This window comes from Aureobasidium subglaciale (assembly GCF_000721755.1).
Source record: "Aureobasidium subglaciale EXF-2481 unplaced genomic scaffold scaffold_28, whole genome shotgun sequence".
Lineage (NCBI taxonomy): Eukaryota > Fungi > Ascomycota > Dothideomycetes > Dothideales > Saccotheciaceae > Aureobasidium > Aureobasidium subglaciale.
In genome coordinates, this window is record NW_013566967.1 from 241574 (window position 1) to 259906 (window position 18333).

General features: G+C 51.9%; 9 protein-coding genes across 9 annotated transcripts; 4 read left to right on the forward strand and 5 right to left on the reverse strand.

Moving 5' to 3' along the window:
* Nucleotides 1-481: 481 nt before the first annotated feature.
* On the reverse strand, nt 482-1251 carry AUEXF2481DRAFT_43986 (uncharacterized protein). The gene is made up of 3 exons (XM_013484610.1): nt 949-1251; nt 748-898; nt 482-694 (listed from the first exon to the last, which is right to left on the reverse strand). The coding sequence occupies exons 1-3, from the start codon at nt 1159-1161 to the stop codon at nt 540-542; spliced, it is 519 nt and encodes a 172-aa protein (XP_013340064.1). The 5' UTR covers nt 1162-1251; the 3' UTR covers nt 482-539.
* Nucleotides 1252-2479: 1228 nt separating this feature from the next.
* On the reverse strand, nt 2480-2899 carry AUEXF2481DRAFT_83048 (uncharacterized protein; the record flags this gene model as incomplete). Its single annotated transcript, XM_013484628.1, has 2 exons — nt 2811-2899; nt 2480-2759 (listed from the first exon to the last, which is right to left on the reverse strand). The coding sequence occupies exons 1-2, from the start codon at nt 2849-2851 to the stop codon at nt 2480-2482; spliced, it is 321 nt and encodes a 106-aa protein (XP_013340082.1). The 5' UTR covers nt 2852-2899.
* A 1451-nt stretch (nt 2900-4350) lies between these two features.
* Nucleotides 4351-6949, forward strand: AUEXF2481DRAFT_101643 (uncharacterized protein; the record flags this gene model as incomplete). Its single annotated transcript, XM_013484653.1, has 9 exons — nt 4351-4484; nt 4540-4763; nt 4816-4943; nt 5000-5176; nt 5234-5570; nt 5623-5891; nt 5953-6088; nt 6149-6186; nt 6242-6949. 9 exons carry the CDS (start codon nt 4351-4353, stop codon nt 6689-6691), a joined length of 1893 nt encoding a protein of 630 aa, XP_013340107.1. The 3' UTR covers nt 6692-6949.
* Nucleotides 6950-7166: 217 nt separating this feature from the next.
* On the reverse strand, nt 7167-8311 carry AUEXF2481DRAFT_43991 (uncharacterized protein). Its single transcript, XM_013484611.1, has one exon. The coding sequence runs from the start codon at nt 8129-8131 to the stop codon at nt 7187-7189; it is 945 nt and encodes a 314-aa protein (XP_013340065.1). The 5' UTR covers nt 8132-8311; the 3' UTR covers nt 7167-7186.
* A 2206-nt stretch (nt 8312-10517) lies between these two features.
* On the forward strand, nt 10518-12006 carry AUEXF2481DRAFT_8478 (uncharacterized protein; the record flags this gene model as incomplete). Its single annotated transcript, XM_013484563.1, has 2 exons — nt 10518-10620; nt 10673-12006. 2 exons carry the CDS (start codon nt 10518-10520, stop codon nt 12004-12006), a joined length of 1437 nt encoding a protein of 478 aa, XP_013340017.1.
* A 415-nt stretch (nt 12007-12421) lies between these two features.
* Nucleotides 12422-13459, reverse strand: AUEXF2481DRAFT_32994 (uncharacterized protein; the record flags this gene model as incomplete). The annotated part of the gene is made up of 1 exon (XM_013484581.1): nt 12422-13459. The coding sequence occupies one exon, from the start codon at nt 13457-13459 to the stop codon at nt 12422-12424; it is 1038 nt and encodes a 345-aa protein (XP_013340035.1).
* Nucleotides 13460-14225: 766 nt separating this feature from the next.
* AUEXF2481DRAFT_32995 (uncharacterized protein) lies at nt 14226-15096 on the reverse strand (the record flags this gene model as incomplete). Its single annotated transcript, XM_013484582.1, has 2 exons — nt 14226-14815; nt 14868-15096. The coding sequence occupies 2 exons, from the start codon at nt 15094-15096 to the stop codon at nt 14226-14228; spliced, it is 819 nt and encodes a 272-aa protein (XP_013340036.1).
* A 422-nt stretch (nt 15097-15518) lies between these two features.
* Nucleotides 15519-16056, forward strand: AUEXF2481DRAFT_32996 (uncharacterized protein; the record flags this gene model as incomplete). Its single annotated transcript, XM_013484583.1, has 2 exons — nt 15519-15591; nt 15644-16056. 2 exons carry the CDS (start codon nt 15519-15521, stop codon nt 16054-16056), a joined length of 486 nt encoding a protein of 161 aa, XP_013340037.1.
* On the forward strand, nt 15596-17666 carry AUEXF2481DRAFT_463396 (uncharacterized protein). The gene has a single exon (XM_013484654.1). The coding sequence runs from the start codon at nt 16053-16055 to the stop codon at nt 17553-17555; it is 1503 nt and encodes a 500-aa protein (XP_013340108.1). The 5' UTR covers nt 15596-16052; the 3' UTR covers nt 17556-17666.
* Nucleotides 17667-18333: the final 667 nt, after the last annotated feature.

An 18333-nucleotide genomic window follows, 5' to 3' on the forward strand; every position in this document is an offset into this window, starting at 1 on the left:
TGCAGTGTAGAATGAGGAAACTCAACATGGCCTTGATGTTGGATGTGAGCGCGCGTGAGCCCATCATCGCAGTGGCTGCCGCCGGACAATGAACTGAGTTGGCGTGAGGGTGATCGACTTGAATGGCGGACGAGACGCGACCGAGAGGCTGGCCTTGGCACTCAAGCTTCCCCGCAATGCCTTTGCGGTCATGTAGTACGCTGTGAGCAGCACCCTGATCGTGCCGCACTCGTGTCACAATGATCTTCTTTCGCAGTACCAAGACTGCAAATCCGGCAATGAGGATATTTGTAATGTCTTGCGAAGATTGGGAATTCATTTTGAACGTCTTTTGCGAGCTTGTGGTGATGTGTTGGCAGTATGTGTGCGTTGATGATTTCCAGTCTGGGAAGCTTTTCGTCTGAATTCGGCTCTCTACATCTCGCATGCCCCTTTTGTGAGAACCTGTGTATTCATTTTACGTGATGCACAGGAGCGCATCGTCCTTGTCAAAAGTTGTGAAGATTTCTGACACATTGACGTACTTGGATTCACACATCCTAAACACAGAGCAGAGTCACCGCTCCATAGCTAAATCCGCCAACAGCATTTGCACAGCCCATGTGATTCCCGACTCCAATACCATCAAACGGCCACCCATGGAATTGATTGCTAAGCGTCAATCCGCATCCAGACTCCTTAAACATCTCGATATCTGCTTCACATCAGCTTTCCGTCTTTGGAAGCAAGAGTGAATGTGAATCTTACAGCAACCTGCAGTGCCAGTCTTTGGACCCTGAGTCAGAACTGCAGTGACAGCTCCGGTGAGACCAAGAACTGGGTTGATGATGGTACATATGTCTTCAGTCACGCTCAAGTAAGTTTTGGCGATACCAGCACTGCCATCAGTGGGTGGAGGCTGGAAGGTGTTAAGCATGAGACCTTGAGATGGGAAGTGGATTGACATACTGTGTTGGGGTCAGCACAGGTGGCTGGCCCGGCATAGATGATGACATTCGCCTTCGCTGGTCCTCCAGTTGGCTTGCCAGATCGTCTTTCGAGGCCAGGTGCTGCTATGGCGACTGCAGAAGCTGCTCCAAGGAGACACGCGAACGCGAAGGTGGGCTTCTTGGTGCTGAAGGTCAGTGCAAATTTAGGGAGGGAGCGCGGGAAGAAATGCATGGGGACCGACCAGAGTATGCATTGTCCGAAGGCTTGCTTTGCTCAAGATGGCCAAGTAGAATGAAGCCTTCGAGTGGTCTGGAGATGGTCGAGATATATAGCTTACCTTGCTTGAGTGGCCTGATTGTCGTCTAGCTTCAAAGAGGTCTTCAAGCCGAAGGGGTGTTTTATGATACCAGAGTTACGGCCAGCGTGGTGAGCGATGGTCTGAGCCTGCTGATGTTGAAGGTGAAGACTCGTGAGTTGTTGGTCAGGTATATGCTAGTCCATCACTTATCGACGAGCAGCCTTGTCACATCTTTGACTTTATTGATTTTGCGCTCGATCCTGCCGCGATACTGGCATGCATCTGATGATCAGAATCGTTTCTCTGTGAGGTACGAGAAACATGTCATCGGTGTTCGAAGTCTCTGTCAGACTCGCAGTTGAGATGTAATACACTTGCGAGCCTGGAGTGTTGTCAAGTCCAGAGCGGAGGCTCTTAGTAAGCATCAGCCAAGACGCCCGAGACTTGGCGCTTACCTCTCTCTTCCTCAGCAATGCTTGCAACTGCAAGCTTTCATCCCAGACTTCGCTGCAGCGTCATGACCCAGCCAGACATAGCAGACGCCTTGCTGACAGACTTTGGTCATGTACCTGTATGGCTTGCTGCAGCCCTAAACCCTGTTCCGGCACCGTGGTTGCCCTGTCGATAAGTCTCGGTCATGCGTCTGCATGTCTGCTCAGCCATTTGCCAATACTCGAACGGCGCTTCTCAGTGTCTTGCGCCTCGCGATCTCCGTGTCGCTCTGCCGCGTTCATGTCGGTATACATGCAGTCGCTCTGAGAGGCAGCTTTGCTACAATTGACCCGCTGCCAGCCGCTTTCGGTCACGCCCTGGTACAACGCATTCGCTCGAACCAGGAACATCTTCCATCGACGCCTATTTTTCAAGTCTGGTGGCTGCATAATCGCTACAGAGACGTTCGAGGTTTCCTGGTCACATCTTGACACGTGGATCTCTGGCAACCATGCTCGACAGAATCTTTGCGGACTTGTTCTGAATCTGGGGCTTGCCCAAGGAGCGTCCACAACCCCACGCGCGACCAACTTAGCTCTAGGGCACGACCAAAACTTGGGAACGTCACGCAGTGACGTTAATCGAATTCAGACATGTAAAAACTCCGATTTGGCAAGAATGAAAATACACGATAACGACAGAAAAAAAGCAGACGACAACTCCAAAACACAGGCGAAAGTTCTGCCGTCCTTCATGCTTTCGCAGTGGACCACTACGCCTCCAGATCAGCTCGTAGCTGGGGCCCCCCAGAGTCTGGCGCTACGCATCGGTCTTTGTCGTAACAACCTCTACAAGCGTGGTTGTAGTGTTGTTGCAAATGCTCGTCAAGGTATGAGTGGCGTTATGGAGCATGCTAGAGTTGAACCCATGATGGCTGCCGTTAAGCGTGGTAGTGAAAGTGGTTGTGCTTAGGAAGCCACCTGTGACAGTTGACGATGACTCAGGTCTCTCCGTCTTGGTGTGGTGGTCCTCGAGTTCGGTCGTGGTCGTGGACTTCTTGTCATCATCGCCATCGTGAGGTAGGGCACTTGTGAGCACACTAGTGATTATTAGTTTTCATCGTCAAAGATTCCGAAGGCTAGCGACTTACCAGTAGCTGGCGACCGCAGCCCCGATCTTGCTGATTCTCATCTTGAATATCTCGCGGAGTGTACTGACAAAACACCTGTAAACAGAGAAGCTGTTGAGTAGTGATAGAAGGTCTAGAGCACTGCTGCTCGAGGTTGACTCATATATCAACACATGTCGTCGATGCCCAGAGCTGCCACGCGTACTAATTCGCCTTCACACACGTTAAACCCGAATGAGCCTTCCTTCACAGGGCTGCCCCCGCCAGATCGCCGTGGTCCTTACTGGAAAACTGATAATTGACTGCTAACGGGACATAGATGTCTCTGTGGCACAGTGCCGACTTACCTTGGCGCGATCTCGACTGGACGGCCAATGCCTCCGATGTAAAATCAATGACCCATGGATCTTGTTTACTCAGCTTTGCCAGCTACTGCAGCAATTGGTCACGATACTTCATGCGCGAGAATGGACGTTCGCAAGAGGTGTCAAGGGTAAGAAGACGAATAGCTCGGTCTATCGTGATTAAAAACCATGCAAGGTGATGCGTTAGCCTGAAATGGACAGACGTGAAGCTGGAGAAAGATACGTCTCGAAGTGGATCAGCTCTGGGCCAAGCGTAAGGGTGTATGTCAGAAACCAACCCCCACGTGGGACCATCTGCGTCTTCAAATACATGTGACAGTAGCGGAATCCTTCTTGACGGTACGGAAACCAAGATTCTTGGCGGCACATATTTGGCTGACAAGCTTGTTTCAGAGGAGAAATACAAGAATCAATATCAAGCTTCAGGATCTGGTCAGGATCTGTCTTGTCAGCTCTGACCCACGGTCCCGAGCACAGTCCTCGAAGACTAGTCCACAGTGGCACATCTGGCTTCGACCTGAGTCTTGTGACTAACCTTCATGTATCGAGTAGCCCCGAGGAGTGCAGTCAATATTGCTGTCCTGGACGCCTCATTCTCTCTAGATGTAGCAGAACTTCATAGCGCACATCCGGGTCGATGAACATGCCGAGCCCAAGGAATCAGTAATCGCGAGCTGACTTCCTTTTTGGAGAGCCACTTTCGTGCGCTCTAGACCCACCCCCTAGTTGAGGAGGATGCTATGAGGGCGGTGTCAGGTGTCGGAGGCGCAGAGACTGAAGCAATAGAGACGAAGCCACCGAAGTAAGCTCTCTACGAAAGCACATGTCGGCTCAGCCATTGGCTCGATCAATGTTCAGTACACTGGACTCTTCTCTGTAATTCTCTTTCTGAGAACGAGACGCTCACACTTGCGATCTAGGCTCATCATGGTGTGATCACCCGTTGTGTTTGAAGACGGCAGGATTTCGATGAAGCGGACTGCCAAAGCCAAGTCGGCGAACGCATGAGATTGACAAACGACAGAGATTCTCCGGGAGATGAAGGTATAAGTAATCCAGCCGTCGCTTAATCAAGCATCAATCACATCTCTCTTCTATTCGCGTATGACCTTACCTGAGCAACAAATTGATGCTTAGACTTCTTTCAGCGTCAAGCATCCAACAAGAAACATACTTCGGTCCAGTTCATCGCCGATATGACCTCCCGACTCCTGACTCTCCTGGCATTCTACGCCACGGTTGCAGTTGCGGACTTTCCATGGCTGAGCCCTGTGTACGATCAGATCTTCCAGGTCGCTTTGCCCATTCCTATCGTGAAGGTGCCCCTGAAGTAAGTCAACACAGTGCAAGCTCGCCTCATGGTCATTGCTGACAAGATTATGCAGGACACACACAAGCCCAGCCACTGGATTGCCTATGGACTACTACGAAGTCGAGATTAAGCCTCTTGAAGTCCAAGTCTATCCCAAATTGGGCAAGACTAGACTCGTCGGCTACGATGGTCAAAACCCAGGTCCAACGTTCCACATGACGAGAGGTCGTGAGGCGGTTGTGCGTTTCATCAACAATGGCGATCGTGCAAACTCAGTCCATCTTCATGGTTCTTACAGTCGGTAAAATCTCCCTGCTAATGCTGCTCATCGCTGACATTCGAACAATAGCTCGTGCTCCCTTTGACGGCTGGGCTGAAGATACTACTGAGCCGGGACAGTACAAGGACTACTACTATCCTAACGGGCAGAATGCAAGGACTCTTTGGTACCATGATCATGCAATCGACCACACTGCCGTACGGCTATGCTTCTTCTTTTCTTGCCGGGCTGCAGCTGACATCACGAACGACAGGAAAACGCATACTACGGTCAAGCAGGCTTTTACATCCTGCATGATCCCGATGAGCTGAAGATCCCAGGACTGCCTCAAGGCGACTTCGACATACCGCTAGCTCTGGCAGCCAAGCGATACAATCCTGACGGAAGCCTCTGGGACCCTGAAGCGAACAACGAGGAGACCAGTGTATATGTGAGTACACGCTGGCGTATTGACCAACCATCTTCAGTGACTGATAACTTAACTTAGGGAGACGTCTTCCACGTGAATGGACAACCATGGCCCTTCTTGAAGGTAGAACCACGAAAGTACCGGTTTCGTGTATTGAACACTGGTATCAGTCGGTCATATCAACTTTACTTTGAGCCCGACAAGACACCCGGCACGAGGTCCCAGATGACCGTCGTCGGATCCGACGCGGGCTTGACCCAGAGTCCCGTCAAAACCACTCAGCTTGACATTTCCATTGCTGAGAGGTGGGAGATCGTTTTTGACTTCACTGGCTTCAGCGGTCAAAACGTGACGCTGAAGAATAATCGACAAGTCGCTGCTGATATTGATTACAACAGTACTGACAAAGTCATGCGTGAGTCATCTCCTTGGGTGAGACAGATCTCTCGAAGCTAACATTTTGACAGGATTCGTAGTGGGTACCGCCACTACAGGCATAGTGTCCAAGGACGAACTTCCTGCTGTCTTGCGAACAGTGCCTTTCCCGACCCCGAAGACTGGCATCGACCGAAGCTTCGAGTTCCAGCATAGCAACAGCAGGTGGCAGATCAATGATCATGTCTGGTCTGATGGCCCCGAGGCTCGTGTGTTGGCAAAGCCTGAGCGAGGAGCCATTGAAGTGTGGGAACTCAAGAACGGAGGCGGAGGCTGGTCGCATCCTATCCACATTCATCTTGTAAGCTTCCGTCTCTTCGTTGGAAACCTCCAGGGGAAGATGCTGAATTAATGCCACGCAGGTCGACTTCCAAATCACCAGTCGGGTTGGAGGCCGAGGTCAAGTCCTGCCCTACGAAGCGGTGTCATTGAAAGATGTCATATGGCTTGACACTGGAGAAACTGTCAAGGTAATCGCGAGATATGCTCCATGGGATGGTACGTGTCTTCGCAGCTATCTAAAGTCAGAGTGATACAGTCATACTGAATTTGCGACAGGGCTTTATATGTTCCACTGTCACAACCTGATACACGAGGTAAGCGACCAGCAAGCTGTCACAACAGACCAGCAGACTGACACATTTAAAACAGGATCACGAGATGATGGCAGCCTTTAACGTCACCGTCCTAGCAGACCTAGGCTACAACGACACAACCCGCTTCCTCGACCCCATGGAACCCCGCTACCGCGCAGTCTCCTACCCAGCCTCCGATCTCGCCGCCCGCACAGGTGCCTTTTCTGACTCAGCAATCAATGACAAATTAGACTTCTTCGCAAATTTGGATGCGTATGCTCATGAGGCTGATGCTGATGCGGCGTTGGTGTCGTATTGGAAGACTCATGTTGCTGGTGTGGGTAGTACGCTTTCTACGAGTACGAAGTCGAGTTCTACGGTGGGGAGCTCGAGTTCGAGTTCGAAGACTAGTGGGACGAGCAGTGGGTCGAGTAGTGGGAAGGCGAGCACTACTACCACTGTAAAGTCGAGTACTACAAAGACAAGCACGACGAGCAAGTCTTCAGGCGCGACCAGTGCTACCTAGCGCGTTTTTAATAGTGCTACTGTTTGATGTTGCGGCTTGGGTGTGTTGGGATCACGATACATTACTCTCGGTGTGTGCGACATTTTGCTCGCACCACATCTTGATCCTGCTGTAGTGCGTACCATCGATCGAGATCTCAGGGAGTAACGGGTCACTGGGCTGCTGCGAGGGGAGATGACATAAGGGGCCAGGCTATGTGACAGTAAAGATCAGGTCCGTTCAATCAGTGCGAACTGTTGCAGAACCGCAATGAGCTTTCAACGTATACAAGATGGTCTCAAAGATAAAATGTCACGGAAGCGCTTCGGGTCGTGATGTGATCTGCTTCACAGCAGGATGCCGGAAGTTCCAAATTCAAGTCTTGGCTGTCAGACTCGAGTAGAGCGCAGTCTGGAGAGTCCTTCGGCAACTGTGACCAACCCAAAGATCCTGACAAGGGTGAGGTATGGAAAAGATAAGAGAATAAATGAATTAACGAGACTACGTAATGGCGGTCTACTCTTGCAGCATTTGCTCCAGGGCTTCAGCGCCAGTGAGCTTGGGTGCACACAAATCTAGCACTTCCTTGCTCGTCGTTTCGGCCTTGGCCTTTCCTTCCCACGAAGTGCGAGGAGCGTTCTTGATTGACTTTATGAGGTGCTTGTTGTCAGGAGCCTGATCGGCCGTAGTGTCGATGAAGGACACGTCCCCAAAGGCTACCTTCTCAACCTTGGTGCCGACATGCTTCTCAACAAGCTCGACGATCTGGTTGCCTGTGATGTCTTCAGGTCCGTTCAAGACGTACTTCCTTTTGTTGTGGGAAGTCACGTCATCCTGTGCAAGCAGGGTAGCGGCAAAATTACCGACCTCCTCTGCATCGATGGGTGCAACACCTACGTCGGCGTTGATCATCATTGACAAGGTGCTCTGCTTGCCAGTCTCGCGATAGTTCTTGATGAAGCCGGCGGCTGGCCCAAAGACGAAACTCCAGAAGACGTTAGGCTGGAGAGATGACCATGCCAGCTTTTCAAACTCCGGCGAGCTAAGAAGCTGTTCGATAGCCCAGTGGTTGCGCGGGTAGAAAGCTCGACAGTCGGAGGTGACGTTGGCAGCCGTGGTGGAAATGCGCACGACATACTTGATGCCAGCGATGAGACAGTTGACGAGGAACTGACTTTCGTTTGCGAATTGAGCTGGGTCGACGGCTGAGGCGAGGAAGACTCTGTCGACGTTGTGCTCCTTGAGCCAAGCGTCATCGATCTCAACCCAGTTCTTCTCGGCGAACTCAACACCAGGAAGCTTTGCGAGCTTCTTTGCTTTGTCGCTGCCGATTGTTCGGGTGAGACAGAGGATGCGATGGTTGGACAGGGATTCGCTCTTCTTGAGCAATTCGGGCAGCGAGTGGACTACGCCTGCACCTGTGTTGCCAGTTGCGCCAATGACGAGGATTGTGGGTGCCATGTTGGATCGATATCTGAAGTTGGAAAAGAGAGACGCGAAGGATTGAGCGGCGTCAAGGAAGAAGAGCAGTGATGAGAGGAAGAGAACACCTACATGTCGCTCACCTTATGTACACAGCGCATCATCTTGCCATTAATGCAGAGAAAGGCTCGCTTTGAAATCATGTTGACGTGGAGCAAGAAAGTCGGAGGGGAAATTACTGCATAAGACGAGAAAGGCACAGAACGGAAGATGGAAGCGGCGCCGGACCCCGGGCAATTCGGATGACGCGCTTGCCGGATGGCCCGAGCTGCGGCACCCGGCTGCTGGACAAACGGCTCAAGTCACTCCCAATGGAGAAGGCACTGTCTCCCCAGCACTTCGCGCCTGCCCCCCCTCGAGGCTTCGCTTTCGTCCTTGACTCGACCTCGCCCCTCGCGCCCTCGCGCATCGCGCGTTCCTATCTGGTCGCACTGTAGAAGCGCCGCTTTCGCGTCGCCAGAATCAAATGAAGAAAGAGCTTGGAAACCACAAACACAACAATGACGCTCTCGAGTGTCTTCGAGCAACCCGCGTCGGGCAATGGCGCTTCCCTCCACCAATTCTTTCGTCTTCCGGCCCGCCGCCACCCTTCTCTGTCCTCCCGTCTGCCCGGTCGGCACCACTCCCCGCCGCGCTCCCCCAATCTCTGCACCGGCATCGAGAGACAAGACCAGTCAAGAAGTTCATCAGCGCAAGAGCGAGGAAACATAACAAAGAGGCCTGACTGTGCGTCACCTGTCAGGACCAGCCATTGGGAATAGAGCAAGGACCTACAACCCGCACACGTCGGGCGTGAGAATGGCAATGCTGATGGACTTCCTTCGACCGCATTCCTACCACTGCTCCCGCCGAGCTCGAACGTTCCTGCCCCCTACCACCTCCACCTCCCTATCGTCGACCCCAAAAGACACGCGTTTTCATTCGGTCTAACCAGTGCGCGAGTCTGACCCGGAAAATCTAGGACGACACTTGAAATTCACTGTGCCAACTCATAGCGCTCGGGATCTGAGCTGGAGAGCCTGTGGACGGCACCAATAAGGCTACATCTGACAAACACAGGCGTCGGTCTCTGAACGAAGCATGCGCACTGTCTCAAACGCACTGTCGCGAGGTCGTCTCCGGTGCACTCGTTACCTCATTTGCTTCTCCCCTGGTCTTGCCAGCTGCACACTCGCCTATGCTTGCGCCCTGGTCTCGGCGGTTGCAGTGACTGAGCGAACATCAACAGTGTTGGCCGGACCCCACAGGACATGACCGATTCGACCTTGACCTAGGCCGTTACTGTGTGTCTCTCTTGAGAAAGGCTCCACCACGGTCTCGTCACGCTTACGCGAGGAGCAGGCTATACAGAATGCGTGCGCGAACTCCTACACTAGTGTATTCGAGAGGCCTGTGCTCAGCACCACGTCCAGGAATTTCTGCGCTGTTGGATTATCAAGCAAAGAACGCTTGATGTATAGCGCATGTGATATTTCTGTTCTTGCAATAATCCTAACAAAGGTCAGACATCTCGGGGATGAAGGTGGTCTCACGGTAAGTCACCTGGATCGCGCAAACCTGCAGACATTTCGAACAGGTTCATCTAGGCGCTGCTGTTGCTCTATTTTCTGTGCTTGATGGAGTCAGCGCTCTCAGGACCGGCCAACTCAACTTCTCGGTCACTGCAACGTATGTGTCCGAGATGGTCAAATCTGGGCGGTCTAGCTGCATCTTGCCACGTGACTGTATTGCGCTGCTGACGACCATTCGTCTGACATCGTGACCGTGACCATGAGCGCTTCGTTCTGCGCTCAGTGTCATGACCTCGTGGAGAAGCGTCCCTCTCAAATCTGCCATAATCAATGCAGATGTATGGTCGTCTCCTGCTAATCCTTCGGACCCTCGTGTGGCTCACAGTCTGCACACTGGTCACATACTCGCCCAAGCCTCCTAATAAGTCTCATCTGTATGTTCGCAGCGCAATCATATTCAACGCTGGGCATGGTCACACCACGGGATCATTTCCCATAGCGTAAATGAATGGGTCGTCACTCGAGAATGAATGCGAGCACTTTGTGAGATTTCGCCATCAACGCTTGACGAACGGCTTTGTACATTCCTTATAATCTCACCTTGTCGCATCTGGCTCAGGTAAGGAATGTCGACCCACCATCTCGAGATTTTACAATTCAAGCTTTGTTCTGTCACGCCGGATGCGGCAAACACCCAATTGCCTTTGTCATGCATGGTCTCACTCACGGTCGGATCGAGGGTCGAGACGCTGGCCCACTTCTTTGAGGCGAGCTGTCGATCTTCAAGGTTACTGGACAGTGCAGCCTGCAAAACCTGCGCTTGATCGTCGTCGCGTCGCACCAGCCAGCACAAAATGTCGACTAACCTACTGTCCCTACTTGGGAACATTACACTTGACGCTGGTGGTTGCCCAGAGCCTTTCGTCAGCGAGTCTCTATATCCGTATACTGAAGGATGTGCGTAATTCCTGCACGGCTCTGAGCCCTCGACTCACGCTGACCAAGGCAGTTACCGGAGGACGCAATTGCGCAAAGAACCCTCTCGACTTCACTGGCAGGGGATCAAAATGCTGCGTCCCATGCCCCCTGTCTGACTGGGTAAACTCGTCCGACTTTCCTCGATTGGCGGATGGAGCCGCCTGGGTCAATGTCGTCGGCTTCGTCCTCTGTGGCTTCCTACTGCTTTCGTATGCAGTCTTACCTGCCGTCGCGACGAGAAGATCGTTCTTGAATATCGCGCTCCTGGTTGGAATCATGATCATGGAACTTGGATTCATCGTCCCGCTTGCTCGCAGACCTGAACAATGCTTTGATCCCGTCACGCCCAACGACATGAATAGCAGCAATGCTTGCGCTGTCAGTGGAGGACTCGTGGTCTTTGGCGGCATGTTCACGGTCTGCTGGATCGTGGTGCGTTCAGTGTTTATGCATCTGCAGATCTGCTGGGACATTGTGCCTGGCAAGATCGCCATCCTTGCTGCCAATATCGCAGCCTGGTCAATCTCGATCGGCTTGACTGCCGCTGTCCTCGCCAAGTCTGGTGTTTCGTTTCGCTTCGGAGGATACTGCCATGTCAACGTTGGGTCTACCTCAACATACTGGGGCGAGATGATCGGCTTTGGCGCCATTGCATTGCTATTGCAATTGGCAACTTTCATATACTGCGCAAAAGTCTACATCACAGCCGCCATGCACGGTCGTCAACCAGCCTCTGGAAGTAACGCAGCCAACTCTGTCAAATCAGCGTCTAGCAAACGTCAAGCCTGGACAGCAGTACGCCGCGTCAAGCAAGTCCTGCTACTGCAATGGCGCTCCCTCGCTATCGTCGCATTGGCTATCTTCGTCATCGCTTTTGTGTGTATTATCTTCATCTTTAAGGTCGACTCATACACCACCTCGGCCTTTACAAACCCGACAGCTGTCATTCCTTGGGTGTTGTACATTCTTCAACAGCGCGATACCGATGTCTGTCTACCCAAGATTCAGAAACTGATTCTACCTCAAGACACTGCAGTGGCTGTGTTGTACGTCATCGGCTTCGTAGGCATCGAAGCCTTCTTCCTGCTTTTCAAGTTTGGAATCCTTAAGGCGTGGGTCAGCTTCCTGAAGGCACCTTTCGATGGAAGGAGAAATAGTAGTACGAGTTCCCAGAATCCTACTTGGATCGAGCGACCACCGAGGTTTGCTATTGATAGAGGAAGCATGGTCGCGGTGGACGAACCATTGGGCGGGCAAGCCGAACACAAAGTTGCAAGGCAAGACTCTGTTACTAGTGAGGATGATGGGGAGGATGCTGATGTGAGAAGGAGACGGGAGATTGAGGTGCAGGAGAAACATATTTGAGTTTTGACCGGGTGACGTTGATAGCGATTAATCTTTACATGATCCACAGTACTTCACCCTGAAGATAAGCCGCGACAAAACATAACTTTGCCACCGAGGCAAGTCGTGTCACCGAAGGCGCAAGGATACAGGAAGATCTTGTTGTCGCCCAGTGTCCGAATGCCGGCGCAGTCATGTGACCTGAGCGTACTGTAGCCTGCCAAAATCTCAAACGTCCTGATGTGATGACAAAACCTGATACGTCGATCTATGAAATATGTACATGTCTCATTAAGGCATCGAACTATATGTACGAAGGAACAAAACAACAAACTCCAGGTTACGCCGGCTTCCATCAACTATATACACCCACGATTACGTAATTGTTCGAACCGTTCCACAATGAGCCTTGCTCAATATAATAACAGATTCCTGCTTACATAACAGCTTGTTCGGATCTAATGTCACTAAGGTTAGGCATCTCGGGCATAGGCGGAACAGAAGTGTCAAAAGGGTTGATCTCCTCATCACCAATATCCCCAGCACCAGGAGTGGGAGGAATGGTATCGAGATGTGTATACCTCCAACCACTTCCAGCGGGTAATGAAGTAGGACAAGCGGAAGACGCGCTGTTGCGGAAACTGCTTGGCATCTTGTAGTCGGGAGCATGGAAGGAGGACGCTCGAATATGGTTCGTTCCGCCTGAGAAAGAGGATGATCTACTGGTGGGAACAGAGGCTGATGAGTTTGATCGACTGTGCGGAGCTGGACCAGAGCCGAACGCGCTGGACAAACGACGGAACATGGTACCAGAGAAGCTGGAAGACTGGGAGGCTGCGCCGACAGCGGGGGAATCTGCCTCATCGCTCATGAGGTTGAACACGCCCTTCAGCGCAGAGATGCTGTACCCGACACTGGCTTTGACACCATTCCAGCTTTCTTCTAGTCGGATGAAGTCGTGCATGTTGCTTTCAAGCGCAGCCAGCTGTTGCAGAACAACTTCGACACTGTCGGCAATGATAGTGGTCCCTGTGATCCAGACCGCTGCTGCAGTGTCCTGAACGCAGGCTGGTTGCTGTTGAATAAGTGCAATGGCAGAAGAGGTTGCCTTGTCGATTGCGTGGTCCGCCATCTGCTTCTGCATTTGCACATCGACGAAGACCTTGCTCTTCTCATCGAAGCCACCATTGGCGGCACCAGACTCGTGAAGGTATGTCTTGAGACTATTGTACACGTTTCTGAAGGCGTCCTCGTGGACGTGAGCAATGGACGCATTTAGATCATCGAGCCCGGAGAGGACACCGTCGACCTCATCGCCAAGAGTTGCCGACAAAGTGGCTACATGATTGGTATTATCGAACAGTGCTTGAGCTTGCAAAGTCTTGAAGAATGTGAAGTCGCCTGAACGGTGAGCGGCGTGGAGGTTGTGACGAATAAGAGCGATCCGCTGCTGCCAGTGCAGTGTCTTGTTCATGGCGAAAGTAATGTCGAATTCTGCCAGGTTGTTGGGAGTCTACGTACGCAACGTGAAAGAGGAGAAAATTCTTAAAGAGATTATTTCGAGTGTCGTAGAAGCAAGGTGTTATGTATGTACAAGGTAGGAACGAAGTCAAGAAAGCTGACTGCTCCGTCGATCTGCAAAAGATGCTCGAGCTGTAAGATATGGATCGAAACACGTAGCTGACCTTATACCATTTTTCGTCATCACACCCCACGGTTCAAATGTTGTCAGCGGCTGCCTCGATGTTGTTTGTTCATAGCGTCGAAAGGCACCCGTCAAGCCGGTTCCGACTAGCTGGTTCTCGGAATCTTCGATGGAGGTCGTTGCAATGGCCTGTCTGGGCGAGCACAAGGGACGCGGCCGAGGAGATTCTTTGTGATTAAGCTGTTTGCAGACGTTGTTTTTAAAACTACACGAAGGATCTGTTCAACACAATAGACTTGTGAAAGAACATCAACGCTTGTTCCTGCCGCGTCGTCATCTTTGGTCAGCTTTTCCAGAGACGAGCGGTTCGTGATTCGGCAAAGTTGACCCTGAGAGCATACAAACTCGACTGCGTTGCTGGGATAAGAGTCCCGTCGACCTATCAGCGCTCCTCCCGATCTTCGGCATGCCGATTCGGATGCTCGGGAAGACTTTCCATCGAAGAACTCCAGATGGTCACATTCCACTGTTCGTCTGGCATTTCTTAGCTGTCGCTTACCACATGGAACATTGCGTCATAACTCAGAGTGTTGCATTAAAGCTTTGAAGATACCCAAACTGGTGAGCGCTTCTCCGTAAATGCCTTGATACCCTCTTTGAAGTTCTCGCCTTGGACAAGACGAGGATACCACTCATTGGCCAGAGTAGTCACGGTTCCCTCCACGCTGCCAGATTCCCAGCTCAATCTGATGCCCAAACGACCAACGATCAAAGCATCAGGACTGTTCTTGCACATGAGTTGTGCGGTCCTGACGGCAGCCTGCACAACTTCTTCAGCAGAGTCAACCAACTCAGTTATAAGACCCCAATCAAACAGCGTCTTGGCTGTTACATTTCTGCCCGTAAGTACAAGATCCGTCGTTCGCTGCAGGCCAAGGGTCCGGGTCAAGCGAGGTAAACAGCCTGCGACAGGAACGATACCCCTCTTCACCTCGGGCAGTGAGAAGACGGCCGAGGAGACAGCGACTACAAGGTCGCAGTTTGCGACCATCTCGAAGCCTCCTCCCATTGTGATACCGTTGACGGCGGCGATGATGGGCTTCTTCCCTGCTCTGCGTGGCAAGCCAGCAAGGCCTGGCGCTGACATGTCGTTGACGATGCCGCGTCTGTTCATCTCATTCCACTCTGATACATGTCAACTATGGGCGGAACAGATCAGTACTTCGATTAAACGTACCTCCTAGGTCGGCACCTGTACAGAAAGCTCTACCATTGCCTGTGATGATGCCAACTACCAAGCTGTCATCTTGGTCGAACAGCTCCCATATCTTGGCAATTTCTTTGCTTGTTGCCTGATCAATGCAGTTGAGCTTGTCTGGTCTGTTCAAAGTGACGAGAACAATGCGTTCGTCAGGGAAGGACACGGTGAACTGTTGGTAGTGTAATGATCTAGACTTCAGCGACATGACGGTCTTGATGCGGATGTTTGTTGTTCGTGATCAAAGATAATCAGAGATTTCTTATCAGATGGGATTGCACCGATTGCGGAGGTGGCGCGAGCCGATCTCGGAGTCTTGGCATCGTCCGCCATATCCCAAGGGTCAAATAACAAGTCGACATGAACACCAACGCCAGTGTCGCGTCCACTTCTTTCGTTGCGACATCATCTTGTTCCAAGTCTGGTCATTGTGCTATGTTGAAAGCGGACGGCGCACCGCGTAATCATGGCGTCGCATTCGGACAAAGAATGTTGCCGAAAGCGGACGCCACCGCTGGTCAATAGACCAACTGACGGTTCTTGAACCTCTTTCAGGTGCACAATATCAACCTTGCTATATAGATCTACACTACGCGCATAGGCCAGCCCCACATTAAAAATTCTGTGATCATGCATTTCTCAATTCTCACAGTCGCATCTGCTAGCATTCTCGCAGCAGGCACAAATGCTATCGATGTTTCAGGTGTGTAGCTCACGTTCTTGGGAATATGGTTCAAAGTCTGACCATCGAATAGAAGCTCCTGGCTATAAAGCGATCCCAACGGCTTCAACCAACAAGTATCTGAACGACGCAGGCCCAGCTATTCCAGACTTCGCTGTGAATTCTCTGGAGCCCACATACATGCCCGAGGAGGATCTGTATCCTAGCAGTATAATCGCACGCAGCCTTACCAGCACTCCAACTACTGTGTCAGCCGCTTCTGTCTCTAACGAACCTGCGGACGAGAGCTTCGAAGCCTTCCTCAAATGGATGCAGTTGCGTCAGGCGCAGGGATACCTTGACCAAGACGAGCACACCAAGGTTGCCAGAGATGCGACTTCCACCTCCGCACAGCAAACACAATTTACGGACGGCCCCGTTGATGGCTCGTATGGAAAGCCGCTCTACATTCCCCGGGAACACTCCAGCTCTTGCCGGAGGAGATGAGAGCGATGGCCGTGGCGAACAAACTGAGTCAGCAGCGGATCGTCCGAGTGAGCAAATCATTTGAGGGACTTGTGCCTCTCCGGAGTCCAGTACTTACTGCAATGATACCAAGTCCGACCCTGCCATCTCCAACGCCTTTAGATTGGCCCTTGCCGGCGAACAAGTATTCTGAGGAACAAGGGTCGAAATTGTCCGATGGATACTTCGGGATGAACAATGAAAAGAGAATGACTCTGTCACCAGTAGAGAGACAGCTGAAAGTCCCGATAGAAATATGCATCACACGCTCACCTGAACCGTCAACATCTGACTATGAGCCACGCGAAAGATCTCGCCAGCAATCTCGCGCCGGCTCAAGGAGACGACTCAATGGCTATGAGAGCAATATCGTCGACGCATATGACGATCGAAGCCTGGATCCGTCGTCAAATGAGAGTCTCATTGATGAAGCGAAGCGTTTGGCCAATGAATACCATGCTTTGTTCAACGAGGACACGAAGTCTCACAGCAACCGGAAGCACAGTGCGTCTTCAAACAGCATAAAGGAAAAGATGAAGTTGGTACCGCAGCCGCTCTTCTTCAATCCCAGACAGATCTCGAGACAACGTGAGCTTGAGTACCAGAGATCTCGTAACAAAGCAAACGTGCCTTTGGCAAGCGTGTCTCCAATGAGAAACAGCGCGTCCCGTGAAAGGCACCATAGCCCGAAAGGCAAAGAGCGAGCACTGAACTTCCCATACAAGCTGTCTTTGACACCGGAGTCGACAGGCGTAAGAAGGCGCAGTACAAGCGGGAGTATACCTATCTCACCACCTTTCCCAGGTCAGGTATTTGAAACAAACCAAACGAAAAACGCGCCGTCGCCAGTGAAATGCAAGCAGAGCATCGATGACTCCGATAGTTTCTCTGCCTTCTACCAACGTATCAACGCAGATGCCGAGCAGCTTGCTCGTGAGCACAACAAACCTGAGAGCAAGGTGACCTTCGAGATGAACACATTGCCCAGTATACTCTCAAATCCATCCGATGATACATCAAAGTCGTTTCAGGAATCAAATTACGCAAGAAGAAAAGCTTCAAACGATAGTGGGATCGGCAGCGTTGCTTTATCAAAAGGGTCGAGAGCACCACTAAAGATATTGACGGACAAAGTAACCTCAGTCTTCGGCCATCACGTGCGCAAGTCATCGATCACGGCGATTGGGGGCCTGTCAAGTGTGATTGAGAACATCAAGCAACGTCGGCCATCATTCCCGATCATCGGTGCGCCACAGCCCATTTCTGCAGCCGAAGCATACAATCCAGTAAGACTGCAAAGCACCTCAACCGGTCTAACTGTAGCGAAGAGACGGCCGAGTGTCTTTGCAGGCATCAAGGATCATAGGCGAGAGAGCAAGGCAAACAAACGCAGGGAGGATCTCAGGAGAACGATCAAGATGGTGCCGACTGATGGGACACCTGTATCTTTGACTTTGCGAAAAGGAAGTCAGTGGTTGTAGTATAGCGGTATGCAGTAGTGGGAAAAAGACGCAAAGATCTTAAGAATGAAACAATCATCGTTCTTCCTTTTGTGAAAGTAATTGTGGGGTTGATATCCAGCATCCGATATTGGATGCTTATACTTGACCAACGACGACAGTGCTTGATACTGTGCTTTGTGGTCATAGTTGGGCATTGTCTTCTGAGGAGGGCATAACATCCGGGAAAGACTGACAGTTACACATGGAAACATGCAGTTCACCCGTACCACGACAGGCAGTCCAATCAATTATAGAAAGAGACGATGATCTGGCCGTTGATTGGATCTTCGCTAAGACACAATGGTCCAAGTCGGGTAGAGTCCGACGCAAGGGTCGGCGATTGCAGGCGCAACCGCACCGTCCGACGGACCTGGCCGTCAGAGGTGGTCACGGCGGAAGGAGAATATTGCGAAACAATCGCCACCGTGTCCGCCCAAGCCGCACCAGGCCCACCGCCGGCCGTGCCCTGGGTTCCTCATCAGCAGGTCCCCCCCGTCCGTGGTGGAGTGTAGAGAAGTGAGTCCCAGACCTCGGGTGCGGGCTTTGGCCCCACCGGATCTGTTGGCCGGCGGCCAGGGACAGGGTCACCCGCGGTCGCTTCTGCGCACGGCGGCGCGGCGTCGGCCTTTTTCGTGCGGCGACGAGGTTTTGCTGCACGTTCACTGTCCCTAGGACACGGTCGGGGCCAGAAAAAGACATCACTGCGCCAGTTGCGGGCGGACGAGGGCAGGGTCACCCCAAAAGACGGCCGGCCGGC